The sequence below is a fragment of the Aspergillus viridinutans genome, assembly GCF_018404265.1.
Source record: "Aspergillus viridinutans IFM 47045 DNA, scaffold_4, whole genome shotgun sequence".
NCBI classification, from domain to species: domain Eukaryota; kingdom Fungi; phylum Ascomycota; class Eurotiomycetes; order Eurotiales; family Aspergillaceae; genus Aspergillus; species Aspergillus viridinutans.
Genome location: NW_025091220.1, coordinates 63,238 through 78,098, shown reverse-complemented (window position 1 = coordinate 78,098; position 14,861 = coordinate 63,238). Strand labels below are relative to the sequence as shown.

The 14,861-nt window shown below is 48.3% G+C and overlaps 4 protein-coding genes across 4 annotated transcripts; all 4 read left to right on the top strand.

The window, feature by feature from the left end:
• Positions 1-1,187: 1,187 nt before the first annotated feature.
• On the top strand, positions 1,188-2,490 carry Aspvir_006021 (uncharacterized protein; the record flags this gene model as incomplete). The annotated part of the gene is made up of 5 exons (XM_043269229.1): positions 1,188-1,230; positions 1,281-1,392; positions 1,462-1,590; positions 1,650-1,777; positions 1,829-2,490. The coding sequence occupies 5 exons, from the start codon at positions 1,188-1,190 to the stop codon at positions 2,488-2,490; spliced, it is 1,074 nt and encodes a 357-aa protein (XP_043125164.1).
• A 1,268-nt stretch (positions 2,491-3,758) lies between these two features.
• Positions 3,759-5,339, top strand: Aspvir_006020 (uncharacterized protein; the record flags this gene model as incomplete). The annotated part of the gene is made up of 1 exon (XM_043269228.1): positions 3,759-5,339. The coding sequence occupies one exon, from the start codon at positions 3,759-3,761 to the stop codon at positions 5,337-5,339; it is 1,581 nt and encodes a 526-aa protein (XP_043125163.1).
• Positions 5,340-6,102: 763 nt separating this feature from the next.
• On the top strand, positions 6,103-7,707 carry Aspvir_006019 (germin family protein; the record flags this gene model as incomplete). The annotated part of the gene is made up of 5 exons (XM_043269227.1): positions 6,103-6,242; positions 6,297-6,439; positions 6,495-6,563; positions 6,607-6,892; positions 7,245-7,707. The coding sequence occupies 5 exons, from the start codon at positions 6,103-6,105 to the stop codon at positions 7,705-7,707; spliced, it is 1,101 nt and encodes a 366-aa protein (XP_043125162.1).
• A 513-nt stretch (positions 7,708-8,220) lies between these two features.
• Aspvir_006018 (uncharacterized protein) lies at positions 8,221-9,511 on the top strand (the record flags this gene model as incomplete). Its single annotated transcript, XM_043269226.1, has 3 exons — positions 8,221-8,224; positions 8,283-8,763; positions 8,848-9,511. The coding sequence occupies 3 exons, from the start codon at positions 8,221-8,223 to the stop codon at positions 9,509-9,511; spliced, it is 1,149 nt and encodes a 382-aa protein (XP_043125161.1).
• Between the last annotated feature and the right edge of the window lie 5,350 nt (positions 9,512-14,861).

Genomic DNA, 14,861 nt, shown 5'->3' with positions numbered 1-14,861 from the left:
GAAACAGTCTTGCAACAATCAGACTTGTTACCTTCTTCCTTACCTGACCGACAGGCCTTCTACCCTGCAAGTAGATTTTATCTTTACAAGTAATTTTTTGTCGCCTCTCATCTTACCAATTGGGCTGCTGACGTTCAAGGTATTCCTAATCATCTATTCCTATCAAGTAACGTACGTGCTTGAAAGCAATAGAGAAACTTCTAATCTGCTCTATTGGGGGGCTGTTAACTATCTATTTATAGGTATATATACAATGGATCTTTGCCTTATCAGGTTCTTCGCATTATAGAATATAGTTAGGCTAATAATAATAACTACTATCCATCTGCTTGGGGTTGTGATGGTATATAAGTATATAACGAGTAATTTTTCCCCTCTTATTAACTACATATCCTGCCATATTATCACTAGGAATAATATACCATCGATGTCACAAAAGCCAGTTAAATCTACTATCTAGCGAGCGTGCATGCATACGCCCGGAATGGTGTGGCTCTTGACGGGCTTCTATATTGGTCCCTGGGTCGGGAGAACCGAAATTCCAGTGTTTAATGGGCAGATACTAGGATTGGCATCTACAGTCACACAGTCCCTTTTTAAGCGCCCGCATATGACCACGTACTTTGTGCTTATCAGATATTATCAGATGCAGGTAATAAACTAAGTAATAATAATCGTGTCAGATCAAATGCTGTGCACTCCCGGATCGCAGGCAGATTGAGTTACTAATACCTCATTATGCCAGTTACCTGTCCATTCAATCCGTTAGAGCGGCGACTGGACTACCCCACTGCGTTCAAGATGAATAACCCCCGTCCAGACCCTTTGCCACAGGGATGTGTTTCAATACTGCTCTATTCATTTTAGTACTTCCTCCTGTGAATGTTTCTAGCAGAATAATGAAAGTACCCGCGGGCACAGTGTTAATGACGTCACCATTGATCGAGGTTGCAGCGCAAGGTGACAGAGAGTAATGGATTGTACTGATCAACCAGACCAGGTGACCGTACAGCAGACAGGGGCCACGCACTTGTTATATTAGCCGAGAAAGAGTACAGTACCTTATGTGAGCTTATATTGCCCAGTCCGCGCGCGAACGGACATCAATCGGAGCTCACCACACACAGATATTCCGCTGATCCCAGCATAAAGGAGAATCGACGAAGAAGGGAAAGAAAAGATCCAAGATGACGGAGTCCCCATTTCATGATCTTTCGGCTCCAGAGCTAGGTTTGTCTTCTCCTCGTGGGTGAGCCCAAGCTAACTGACCTGATGCACAGAGAGTCTAAACACCCTGCAGGCGCTGTTTAGCCATGATCAAAGTCCCCTGAAAGCTGATTTGATGTGCGGTGTCTACCGCACTGACGAGGGAACCCCTTCGTTCTACCGGCAGTGAAAGAGGTGCGATGAAGCGCTCGATCTGGAGAGCCACTACTGACAACCGTTCGCATTCTAGGCTAGGGAACTTCTGTGTAACGATCCACTCTGGGATCACGAGTACCCGCCATCCCATCTCGGCACCCAACGCTTTAGAGATTTGACTTCCAGGCTGATGTTTGGGGAAGAATCCAGTTACGTCGATGATAAGTGGTAAGCGAGCAGATCCTCCAGGTGGACGGAGTGTTGACCAAGGTCGGCATGACACCTAGCATTGTCACTGTTCAGACACTCGGTGGCAGTGGAGCGTGCCACATGGGTGCTGTGTTTCTGGATCGGCATTACAGCCCTTGGAAAGAGGGCGCTCCAAAGAGAGTATACATCCCCAAAGAAACTTGGAGTATGGTAGTCAGTCGTTCATTTAGGCCAATGGTAATTCTAATTGTACCAGCGAACCATCCCAATGTCTTCCGCTACTTGAATATTGCTGTCAGCAATCTCCCTTACTACAGTCCCAGATCTGGAGCGGTTGCTTTCAGTGAACTGAAAGACGCGCTAAACCAGATACCAAACCAGTCCGTTGTCGTCGCGGCAAATAATCCGACTGGGTGTGATCTTTCTCGGGAACATTGGAATTCCCTAGTCGACGACTTCCGCCGAAAAGGGCACTTCGCGTTCTTCGACGCAGCCTATCTAGGCTTTGCCTCTGGGGACTACAACAGGGACAGCGCCCCGCGTTGGCTGTTTGTTGAAAATGGGATTCCCATGCTATGCGCGACGTCTTACGGCAAGACCTTTGGAATCTACGGCGAACGAATAGGCACACTGTCCATTCCGCTGCCCACCGCCGATCTGGCAAAGAAGACGGAGAAACATATGAAGATTTTGGCTCGAGCGAAAACAGGGGCGATGCCAGTGTTCGGATCAAAGCTCGTCGAGTCGATTCTGGGCTGTGAGAATCTTGCAAAAGAATGGAAGAGAAACCTGCAAACCATGGCTGCAGAGTTGAAAAGGCGACGTCTTCACCTTCGAACTTTGCTGGAGAAACTCGACACTCCGGGAGATTGGTCCTTTCTCACGACCCAAGCTGGAATGTTCTCGTGCGTCCTCTGATTCCACCCTCGTTGTCTGATATGCGGCCAACTTAATTACGAAGCTAACCTGGCATTTCACTAAATACACTGGCCTAAGCTCGGGGCAGATCGACATGCTCCAAGAGACGTTTCATGTTTATTTGCAAGATACTGGCAGACTCTCCATAGCGTAGGTGACAGGGGCAACTTACGTCTCTTGCATGCGGTTCCCGTGCTAATGAGTATAGGGGCTTGAACAAATCCAATATCAGCCATGTGGCTCGAAGCATCGATGCCGTTGTTCGTCACAATCAGTTCTCTGAGTCCACTGATATCACAGTGATTCAGCAACCGAGCAGGAATAGTAGAATTCAGAAAGCAGCTCTTCTATAACGCCATTGTGGCAGTATCTGCTGCACCTTGTCCGTTGTGCCTGTTCAATAGTATATAGATCACCAGGGGGGCACTAGATAGAGAAGAATCAGATGTTCATTGATTTATCACCTCTGTACAAATTATTGGTGATAACCGAACCCGGTACAGTACTGTGATTCCTGACAACCTTTTTATTGCTAGCTCATAAGCATTTCTGTGAAGATGAGAAACTTATATTTATACTCCGGAGGAGGTTGTAGGCTACCAGACCATGAACATTGGGATTCCTATTATTTGTATGAAGCTAGTCATAACCTTCATAATGGAGCTGCTACTGACTCCTCCTCTCCTACTACTGACTAAAGAGCAGAGAACAATGACGCCTGAGTCGGCCTGACTCAACCAATGTCAACGGCTGTCAGAATAAGCTAGTCCTAAATTAGGACATGATTTAGAATACAGAGTAGCTGGAGGCGGATAGTGCCTTATATAAATAACCTAAATAGTTTAGTGCTGATTCTGCTTGGGGGTGTCATCATTCGTGGGGCTGATGCATTTTCAGCCGCAAAAACGACTCCAGAATGGGAACCCCGAGTCTAACTTCGGTAGTTACATCCAAGGGTTTCTCAACAGACATGGATGACGAGCTCTGAGAATACCCTGGTTAATAAGCCCCAATTCCCCCTTTGTGCCGATATCTCAATTCGAATCTAGTGGCGTCGAGGACTGGCAATACGACGCTCCTGGAACTGCAGGCGACAGGATTCAGACTCCGGAAAACACACGAGAAATCTAGGAACGGTTGCCTCCGGTGTAAACAACAGCGGAAAAAGGTAGGCCGTTTCTCCATCTCGATGACACTTCACGCAGTGTTCTGATCATATCGCCCAGTGCGATGAGTTGAGACCGAGCTGCTCCGGATGTACCAAGCGCATGTATATATGTCAGTACCAGAACGCTTCCAGTGATGGCAACTTGTCAAAGGAGCAGGGATCGACTCAACTCCCCGTTTCCAGCTTGCCTTTCTCCCCCACAATTCCCAGTACTGCAGCCCCAAACTCTGTGTCGCCCTTAGCACTTTCGAGCGATCAGTCCTCGGTTCCCAGTCCGTTGTCTGGTGGACAACCTGCTTCCTTTTCAAGTCTGAGTAGGGATGAAGAGAGACCACCCTTCGATAGGCACACGCCGGGTACTCTTGATACAATAGAACTCGGTCTCTTGAGCCACTACCTCACGCACACCAGCCGAACTATCCCTGTCGACGATCTCGATCTCTACGCTCTTTCGGTAGGGGTGCCAAATCTCGCTTTCAGTTCCGATGTGGTCATGTCATCCTTGTTAGCCCTCGCAGCAGCATGCAAGTCGCACGATATAGCTAAGCGAGCCCACGCGCTTCTGGACCCCCAGAGCCTAACGGATATTCGAAACCTACTTGCGCTTGCGGAGCGCCATCACCAGGCTTCCCTACGGCACATACAAGCGACCATGCAGAACTCGGATTCGTACGATCACGTTCTTGCAAATGCTGCATTGATGGTCTTGTACGCCTCTGCTAGCCACTCCGTCCGCGTGAATCTTGCGACCGCTGCAAAAAAGTGTAGGCAGCGGCTACCAAATGAGGTGCTTCCGCAACACTCACAATGGATCTCGTTCACACGCGCTGCCCATACAGCGTCAACTGCAATACTCAACGGTCTTGTGGCCGCCGCAGATGCAATTTGCACCACCACCTCCAGCCCGATTCTAGATGCAAGATCAAAATTACCGAATCCGGTTCTTTGTAGCACAGACGGCTTATCACTGGAGGATGGTCCATCCGAGAACACGAAGCGCGTATTTCTGCCTCTAGTCGCATCTACATTCAATCGAGCTCTTGAGAGTTTATGCAGGAGAGCTGAATTGACAACTGCTCTTTTGAAAAGGTCAGAGCTTTTTGCACCCGACTACGTACAGCTACAGGCATGCTTGGAAACTGTGTCTGTACTTGAGAGATGTGCATGCGCAGCTCTATCCACACGTGAACGTAGCAAAAGCGAAGAGCCACCAAGATATCAGCCCATATCGTGTGGTGAATTATCTAGAGTCTCACCATGGGTGGCAAAATACATGATCAGTGTCACTTCGATGGAGTCGCCGCAAATACTCCGAAGGATTGTCATGTCTTTTCTGAACAAAGCACCGGCTGAGTATCTTAACCTCGTCCAGTCAGTACTTGATTCACCCTCCGTGAAGGCGAGGGCTGCGAATTGGATGACACGAGACTCACCTGGGACGGACGTACCGCTGCTTGACGCGACGCATTTACTAGCAATGGACATCTTTGCCCATTGGCTGGTCCTTGTTATGTTATTGGATGGCGTCTGGTGGGTTAGTGATATTGGAGAGTGGGAGCTTGGCCAGGTTGTATCATTAATGAAGACTCAGGATCTGCAGAGCCAGTCAGCAGATACTGGACAAACGTGGTGGCCCGAGACCATGTACTTAGTTAAGCGGGAGCTCACTGCCGGTTCCTAGCACTGATTGATCTTGAAATAATCATTCTATGCCTGACCATTAACCCATCTCATTACTGCTCATATGCAGCATGTTTGAAATTTCCATTATCAACAAAGCCAACATGGACATGGGGTTTACAGTTCTGGATGAGGGTTGTGGGCTTGTGGCATGGCGTATTGTAAGTATATTATATGACTCTACGCCAACAGCCCCATATTTGGAGCATCGTAGTAGGAGAGAGTGTGTGATACAGAACTGGCCTCAGTATACTTTACCTATCCCAGGGAATGACATTTCGCAGCAATGAGTGTCTAGAAGGAATTACGCTGTTGCAAACCATGCTAGTGCTAGTGCATATAACTACAAGCCATGGCCCATGACACGCTCCATGTGAGGGCTGAGCCATGGCGTATTACTAATACGCCCAAGTCGAGTCTAATTGAGCCCTGATACGGCAACAGTATGAGACCAGCTAATATCCGCGTGCTGACACTCATTTCTGGCGATGGCCGTCCAATTGAGGCTAAGGATGGGGCTGAGCTGTGCGTATAGGAATTAATTGCTTGGGACTCCGATGCGCATACGCAGTAAATGGGCTTGGCTGAAGGATACATTTCGAATACGACCTGGTAATTTAGTTCGGATATGATGTGCTGGAACGAAAGGTGCCATATGTCGATATATATATAAGGGCCCTCATTGCCTCCTAAACAATAAACCATCATCACCTGTTACTCAAACCACCAAGACATCCTCTCAATATTCAACTCCAACAGCCATCATGTTTCCTGACTTTCCCCTACGCTCCGTCATCGCGGTGATGCTCGCCCTTGTCCCTTTGGCGAGGACAGCACCTCAACCGATCATGAATAGCTCGACCTCGCAACTTAGCTTGACAGCTCAGCTGCGACTTGCAGACACGTAAATACCTCAACATGGACTCAATGGTACCGAAAGAATAATCCGATTGTTTAGTGCCATCGAACGTTACAAACTCCTCCCAAAGGGTGAAGACTTTGTCTTCAATTTCGCCGGAGCCTCGCTTCCGATTGCCACCAGCCAGAATTTTCCCGCCCTTGTCGGCACTGGTATATCCTTCAGTATCGCGCAATTGCCAGGTATTCTTGACCAGAATGTCTCTACTTCCTGGGCTACGCTAATCCATCTCAATAGCATGCAGCATGAGCTTCCTGCACCTCCATCCTCGTGCAACTGAGCTCTTCGCTATTACGTCGGGGCGTGGTGTCTGAAATGGTACCTGAGACGGGCGTCCTTGACTTTGAAGGCCACCAACGAGTCATCCGTGCAGAGCTCGGCCCTGGCATAGTGACGATCTTTCCGGCTGGGTCGTTTCACACGCAAGTGAACCCAGACTGTGAGCCAGCCAATTTCACCGCAGCCTTTACCTCGGATGAGTTTGCCGTGGGTCTTGTCGCTGCACAGACATTTTCACTGAGTGATGATGTAATTGCTGCCACATTTGGGCAGACTATCGCTGGTGAGGACATTGAGAAGGTCCGGCAAGCTATTCCTGTGACCATGGCCATCAAGGTTGAGGAATGTTTGACCAAGTGTGGTAAGCAGAAGCGCCAGGCTTGACCAGTTCGGTGCTGTATATCCTGAGGCGACATTCAGTGCTGGATACCCCATAGCCAGCAGTTGCTTCCCACTTTGGACCAGGCTACCAGACAGTTTTGATTTTTGTCTTAGTTTATGTTGATGTAATTTACCGCTTACCCGGTTGCGTTGATTTCTGCTTTCCGTTAGATGGATTCTTCTCTCCTGGGTGATCAAACCCCTGGTATCGTATGATCTGAATGCTTTTATGTTACTACATCCCATAGTATATAGATCACCTAGGGGAGGCACAAGATAGAAAGAACAAGACCTTCATGAATTCATCATTTCCATACAACTTACTAGTGATTTTGGGGCCGACTGGCACAAAATCTTCCTCCGCATCCCACAGCTCCTGGAGAGTCAAGCCTCTGCAGAAGAATACCACGAGCACCCGCAGGAGCCGCTGCGAGAAGACACCGAGTCTACAGTGAGGATGAGTATGACTACACCGTACCACTGGGCTCTTGCAGTTGGGAGGATTCATATCGTGGATAGGAAGATGCTGGCCACCGAAGGCTGGAAGGCTGGCAAGGTTCGTATTGTCTTCTACGATGAGTTCGGCCGGGTGGTGCGTTCGTACCGTGCGGAGGTGGATGAGGCTGCGGACATAACAGGTGTATATGACTACATCCTAAATGAGCATCCATGCTGGGTCCATGGAAAGATAGGCAAGGACTACATGGTAGGAGCACCCTTGGGGCCACCATATCAGCAGGACGACTGTGATGAAACTGACAGTGAAGGGAGTACAGATGATAATGAATAAGGAGATCCTACATAGTGTAGGCTACACTGTGGGATTTCCAATTAAGGAACTCTTGCTAGTCATAGTAATGAACAATATTCTCCCAATCAAGGGTCTTGTACTCGCCCGGGACCTCCGGCAAGGGAGGCAAAACGAGCGCCACAATCTGTCTTTCCCTCCCCAAAGCCCAAGCAGGCAAGAGAAGCAGCTACTTCAAGGTTAGCAACGACGAAATCACTTTGGCTCTCGGCAGCTGCGATAAGTTCCCATTCGCGTCCTCCGAAGAGGGGGAAAATTTCTACTCCACGCAGCAGCAAGCTCCTAAGCGGCGTTTGTGACGTGCGCCCAGTCTAGCGGCAGACCATCCAGGGATACCCATATCGACGTATTGGTGGATACCATGAGCTAATAGGCGCACTATTCTCTATATATATAATATAAAAAATATATCCTTATCTACCGTCTAGGCCCAGATCAAGGTTAGTTAAGTTTATTAGTTCTACGAGCCCATCGGTCGCGACTCGTATGCATTCGATGGGTTATTCATATCCATCCAGATTGGGCAGGTTAATCCATTTAGATATAGGTTGGATCAGGGCCTACCCAGATCCAATCCAAAGTGCAGGTTGGGTTGGATATGGATTTGCGGATTCGGTCAGCCAGTCTACCTGTATCCTTGCAGGAAGCCAGCATGCGGGGTAATATGCGACTTGAGCAACTCCTCCAACATCTTCAACTGTCCAACTCTTCCACTCAGCCCGTTGCAACATTCAAGATGCACGTCTGGCTCGATCGCCCCCTTCGTGATGGAAAAGACGCGGATGAGTGGAAACCCACTGAATCTGAAGCCGCCGCCAACATCGACAAGTGGTATCAAGCAGGACGATTGCTCTTTCCCCGCGATTCCCTCCAGGATGTGCGCGACCAACTGCGGAAGCCCCTCAAAAAGGGCGACTCCATTTACGTGAAAGCGTTTGATGGGTCGATCTACGAATGGCTCGTGAAAATCGGCGACATCAAAACGCATTTCGAGCCCGACGGTGACACGGGAGAGGAAAAGTCGGTGGAATGGGTGCTGTGAGAATAGAGAGCTCTTTTCCATCCCTTTTTTAATGACACGAGCAAGAAAAAGTCTTGGCTAATTCAACGATATGGCTCAAGGACAACCCCGCAGATTTCTTATCGCTCGTTTGAAGATCTCAAAAGGCTGCTAGAATACAGTCTGTCGCGGGCGTATTGCAGCGTGGGAATAGCACACCGCATGATTCGCGTCGGCCAAGAGCCTGAGCCTGAACCCCTGGGGAACCTCAATTCAGGACTGGAATTCCTGGACACTATCTTACGGGACTGGGAAGGGAGCGAAGCATGGAGCGGCATCAAATCCACCCTCTCATCATTGAATCTTAATACCAAGATCGCCAAAGTGATAGGTATGGCATGCGGGACTTTTACCCCGACATTGGAGTGCCCAGGATCAAGAAGATCGGCCGTTCAACATGCACTCCTCTTGACTCTGACGAGCTTTCTGCAGGAAAGCAACTTGGGCACCGGTGAGGTCGCGTGCTACGTCCAGGACCCAGGATATTCCAAGACGGATAGGCTGGTTCTTGAGAAGTCGGATATCAAGGCGCTGGAGGATCCCGAAGGCTTCCTCGAAATGGACGATGCCTCCCTCGTGTTTTCCTGCGGCCCCAACATTTGTGTCAAGGAGATTGTTGCGGACATTGCCCGTCCGTCTATTCTCATCTGGTGTACTGTCAAAGAGGAAGATCCGGAATCCCCCCTGTACGTTTTCTTTGCGCCAGTTGTGACATTGGTTGATTAATGTCGGGTAACAGCACTGATCCAGACTCTCCGCGGGTCAGAGAGATGATACGAACGTGTTATGATCAGTTCCCATTCCCCGAGGATCACGGCGATAACTTTACGTTCATGACGATATATGTCAAGAAACAGTGCCGAGTTTCCCAGTAGGAGTCAGTTCGGAAGCTCACTGGTTATTCTACTAAAGCTCAAAGCTTGTCACGGTGAAGTGCTCCTAACTGCCAAGTTGCCAGATTCTTAGCTCTGTTAGGGGTTGGATTGACCTTGGACACTGGATTTCTAATCGGGACGAATATCAGTGAATGGACCACTGTTTCAGAAGAGACTCGGGAATTGAACAGTATATTTTTCAGAGAATTGGTTTAGCATCTAAGCGAGGGATTTAGGAAGACTAGTAAACAGGACTACAGGTTAGCTATGCTGTGGTCAACCGTGTAGGAACTTCGCGTTTTTAGCATCCGTAGGAATATAAGGTGCCAAAGAGCCTGCTGCCATAGACGGGAGAACAAGTCGAGTCAGCTGGAGGATGATTTTATTCAAATTTAGACGTACAACTCATTATAGTTAATTCGGTCCCTGTACCACCTTGAAGTCCACCTTGGCTGAGATCAGCTGCCATACTATATGAGAGGTCAGGGATTCATCCGGGTTCAAAATGGCTAGTGAGATCTCCCTGGGCGTAACACCGGAGGGAGAATGTGCCGTGGTGGTCCAGTCGGCATTTACAAGTAAGGATCCATTTTCTGGATTTATGTCGCCTGTCTCTGGACTGAATAGCATGAGATGCGTAGGATAACTTTCAAAAAAAAAGGAGGAGCCTATATAGACGCGTTAGTTGAGTTGTAATCGCATTTAGAGATTTAGGGATATGTCATACACGAGCCATCAACCTGGCAGGAGTAATACCCTGAACCTCAGGAAGTAGCGGGGCCAGGACCAGGGTCTTGAAGAGCCAGAGTCCATGGCACAGATTGCAATGAGAGGGTGGCAGCGGTTAACGTAATAGGGAGGTTGGTGGATATAGAGGTGGTGTCAGCATTTAGCAATTGGCAACAGGGGGGGAGGGCAACTCATATGGAGGCGAATACGGCCTGTAATCTGTCGTAATCTCGGCTTACGATGGCATGTCTGGGGATGGATGACTGAGCCCATGGAGACAAGCAGGAAGAGAATAGAGAACTTACTGGTTCTTGATGCTATTTGATGGGCATCGAGAGAAGTTGGTTCGCTGGATTGTAATAGTACTCCAGTTGGTTCCATGGAAGGATACAGCACGGCAGAGAAGCTCAGTCTTGATGGGGATCAGCGAGTATGTCATATCAGAATTCAAGAGATTTACCTCATCAATATTCGACTGGGAGTGTGTCTGAGCCTGATCAAGATGCTGGTTCCATCGCTTCGAGCATTCTAAACTGCTCGTAAGACTCTGCGAAACCGATAAATATATATGTAAGGAACCCACGGTCAGCGCTTCGGGTATGTAGCGTCCCGACAACGGTAACCCATCTGAAGCAATTTAGGTAACGATACTAGATGCAAGTGGGTGTGGAGTTACCTTATTCCAACTGTGGACTGCACTCCGAAGGCGGTCGTCCTCAGTGCTACTCCAAGGCCCCTTTTTGAATTAGGATTGTAAGAAATTTACCTAGAGCTTCCGGACATCGCAACTCAACCGTCCCGGTAGCTGGCGCATCCCAACGAGTCGTTGGCGTGCTGTTCTCTGCAAGGAGTACATGGGATGAGAACCTGACCAAGCTGCCTGTTGAAGAAGCTCTACCAATACATTGTCGCGCGTATCTACTTTGCAGAATCTGATTTTCTGATTCACTCCACAGTCGAGCGCCTATTTTGGTCGTCTATAATTGGACACACAATTGAATCTTGATGTAGAAAGTGAGTAGAAACTCTATGAGCGCCTAGCAAGTTACATAATAGCACAGTAATAGTACAGTAATTGCTTAACTGGAAACCAGTTCACCTCTAACTCAGTTGCACCCAAAGAAATTCCCATGACCATGTGTGCCGCGAGCATGTCGCTCAAAATGAGCATGAGCGCTTCTACCCGACAAATGAGGTTCCTCTTGGTCAGCCGCATCAAATACTGACGCTGAACCTAGGTCACTGTTGTCAAGAGGGTAGAGTGAGATCTTTACCACCTCCTCAGCCTCCGAGCCCACTTTAAAGAGGTCGCTCAGGCCGTCCTTTAGCATTCGCGTGAGTGCTTCGGGGTCACTTCGGGGCTCATGAATAATGTACTTGTCTGGGAACCAGTCGCAATTGTACCAGTCGCAATTCTACCAGAGCGCAGGCCGGAAATGGCAGAGGCCCGTTGAGTTCTGTCGCTTGGTGACTGTAGAATCGCTGTCAATCAACGTGCCAGAACCACCATTACATAGCAGCGGGCATGACAGGTTTCCTATTGTGCTAGTGTCAGGCTATGAGGCTACCGAAACAGGCATCACCGGTCCCATTGGCCACCAGAGCCTTGGTGCCGCCTCTCTTGCTCAGGGGATAGCTGTTTGAATAGGCCATACAGTCTATTTCTTGAACCCCCAATTAGGGACCAATTGCACTTCTTTGTGGTTAGGAAATAGCTATGTAAGAACACGCATGACTAGGTCCATGAATTCCAGGATGAAAGGGCCAGTTAAGGACCACTGGAGAGTTATAGATGCATGCTGCTTCACAGACATTATAAATCTATTACTTTTAAGGGCTAATATAGCAAGAATTATCTAGAGGTGATGCCAGAATGAAACTGCTGCTTTCTTTCTCATTCATACTTTCATAGTCGCGGTCACTTCTTCTGTAGAAGGGAGCAGAACTGACCGAATCAGAGACAGAATTAGGGAGATGAAATCTTAAAAATAGTCAGACTAAACCAAGAAGATAGCAATCTCATATAAATTAGTGAAGGAAACAAGGAAGGTCCCCGCACTCACAGTCAATGTCATTGTCATGATTGTCTTTGTCTCTGTCACACCCCGGGATCTGTCTCTGCTATTCTCTGCTAGTCACTACTTTATTATAACAGCTCTGATGTTATTGAGTAACTCCTTTTTCAAGGCAATATTGAAGTCGACATTTAGGATGCAAATAAACAACAAACACCTCTAGTAATTATGGGTATGTGGAACCACATCCAGATTGTCCATCTTCTGCTTGCCAACAGCCACACCAACATGAACATGAGTGGGCGGGTCATGGATCTTCCCGGAAACCTTGCAACCACCAAATCACCCATTATATCCAGACTTTCATCCAATATAGCCTGCAGATTCGGCAGCCAAATTAGAAGATCTCATATATTGACAGGGCCAAGCGAACGTAACCGGATCAGTCTCGCCAGGGAAGTGCATTCACAGCAAACAACTCTTAAAAACGTCGCAATAGAGCGCACTTCGATGTTGAAATCTAAGACTAACCCTAACTCTGAACAGTACTTCCGCGCTCCCGCGCCTCCCGCTGCCAAGGGACCTACTTTACCGAGATTCTGTATCACAAGATACCCACTTTGGGCTGGAAATGACACAATCTTGTGGAAAGCTTACCCAGAAGCAAGCTTATCATGGACTAAGCGTTTTTACCTGGAATAAAAGGTACCAGGGGCTTAGTTTTGCTTCTGAACTTTTAAAGGGGCTGGTTGTACTGTAGTCAATGTCGATGCAAAGGCGTGCATGGACATCGCAAGGCCAACGGCCAATTCAGTCTGAAGACTAGTTTGAAATCCGACTGGGGTCATAGGTCTAGGTGCAGGCTTATATAAGCTCGCGGTATGAACAGGTACCTACACTAGGGTCGGATAGACTAGGACAGAGGGCTGGGGTGGTAAGCTCAGATGCTGAAGACCTGAGTAGTACACTGATTAAGTGCGCAGGCCTTCTGACGTAAGACCAGGCAACAGGGAGAATTTGGAAATGGGCCAATCAGCAAAATACCGGATCCTAGCGTTGTGACATTCCGCATCATGTGCCCTAGATGTCCACCAGCATATCCAATGAGACGCGCTGCACAATTCTCTCAGACGCTTCACTACTTGAGGGTCACTTGGCAGCCTGCCGACCTCCCACCCAGAAAACCAGGCTACAATGAAAAGGTGTTGGGGTGGGAAACTGTGGTACCTTAAATAGGACCCTCGTGGTCAACAATACATGGCAATCTATGGGCACCTTTGACCAATGTTGGCACAACAGTAGGGTGACGCTTTGTTCGGATCTCCACAAAACTTTCGAATCAGTCAAGTGTATTGAGGTTATTTGACAACCATCTCTCGTCAAATCGAAACTCTTGGGATAAATGGCATCAAAGTAAGTGTTAATGTTCGAATCCGAAGCGCCAATCTACCCAGAAGAGATAGATCAGGAGGGGACAATATCAAATGAATATCAGAAGCGAAAGGCCATTGACAGATACTCACTAAAAGTTTTTAAAGCACAATTGACAATGGATTCCACGACATCGCTATCGTGCGGGCAACAGTGGACGCCGTTCCGGCAGTCCTCCATCTCCTAGATACCGCAGTCCAATGGCTGGTATCGCATGACAGAATTGGGCAATGGGGAGCAGCACCGTTTTCTGAGAATCCAAAACGCGCCAAACGACTCAGAGAATTTGCAACAACCGGCCATGGTCTTTGGCTCGCTATCAAGGTTACTGATGATACGCCCTTACTGGGCCAAAATCAACACTCCAATATAAACCCCCAAACTATGAACGGAGAAGCTCCGGGGATCATCTTAGGAGCGGTTGCTATTGGAGACAGGATGCCTTATGTGCCACCTGTTTCTGAGCCTGAGCTTTACGTGCGATTATTAGTCACGGATCGACGATGGGCTGGCAACAAGATTGGCAAACGCCTTTTGGAACATGCACGTGATCTTGCCAACAGGGCTGGAGTCTCATTACTACGGGTGGATTGCTATGCAGGTGGCGACGGCAAATTGGTCCAATATTATGAATCTCAAGGGTTTAAGCAATCTGAAAGTTTGAATCTGGAAGGCGACTGGCCTTGTCAAGTCCTTGCTCAACAGTTAGATCAGGTGAAAGGAGAAGAGAGACATTGATCCTTTCTTTGCCAGAGCATATTTAGTGGCTCAGAAATGGACTTCCCCTCCCCTCGGCACGAGTAGGGATGACATGAAAGATGCAAGCCTTTTATTTAATCAGTTATCAATGTCTGAACCTGTGTCTTCTCGGGCGTACAAAAAGCATTTGTGCTTAGGGCGCCGGATTCAGCGCCCCTCAATCCAGTTCAGCATGCCCGGATGCGGTTGGGCACCACGCTGTCCCAGTTATGGCTACGCCTAGACTAGTCATGGGTTAGGTTGGATGGATCTGCATAGGGTTCAACC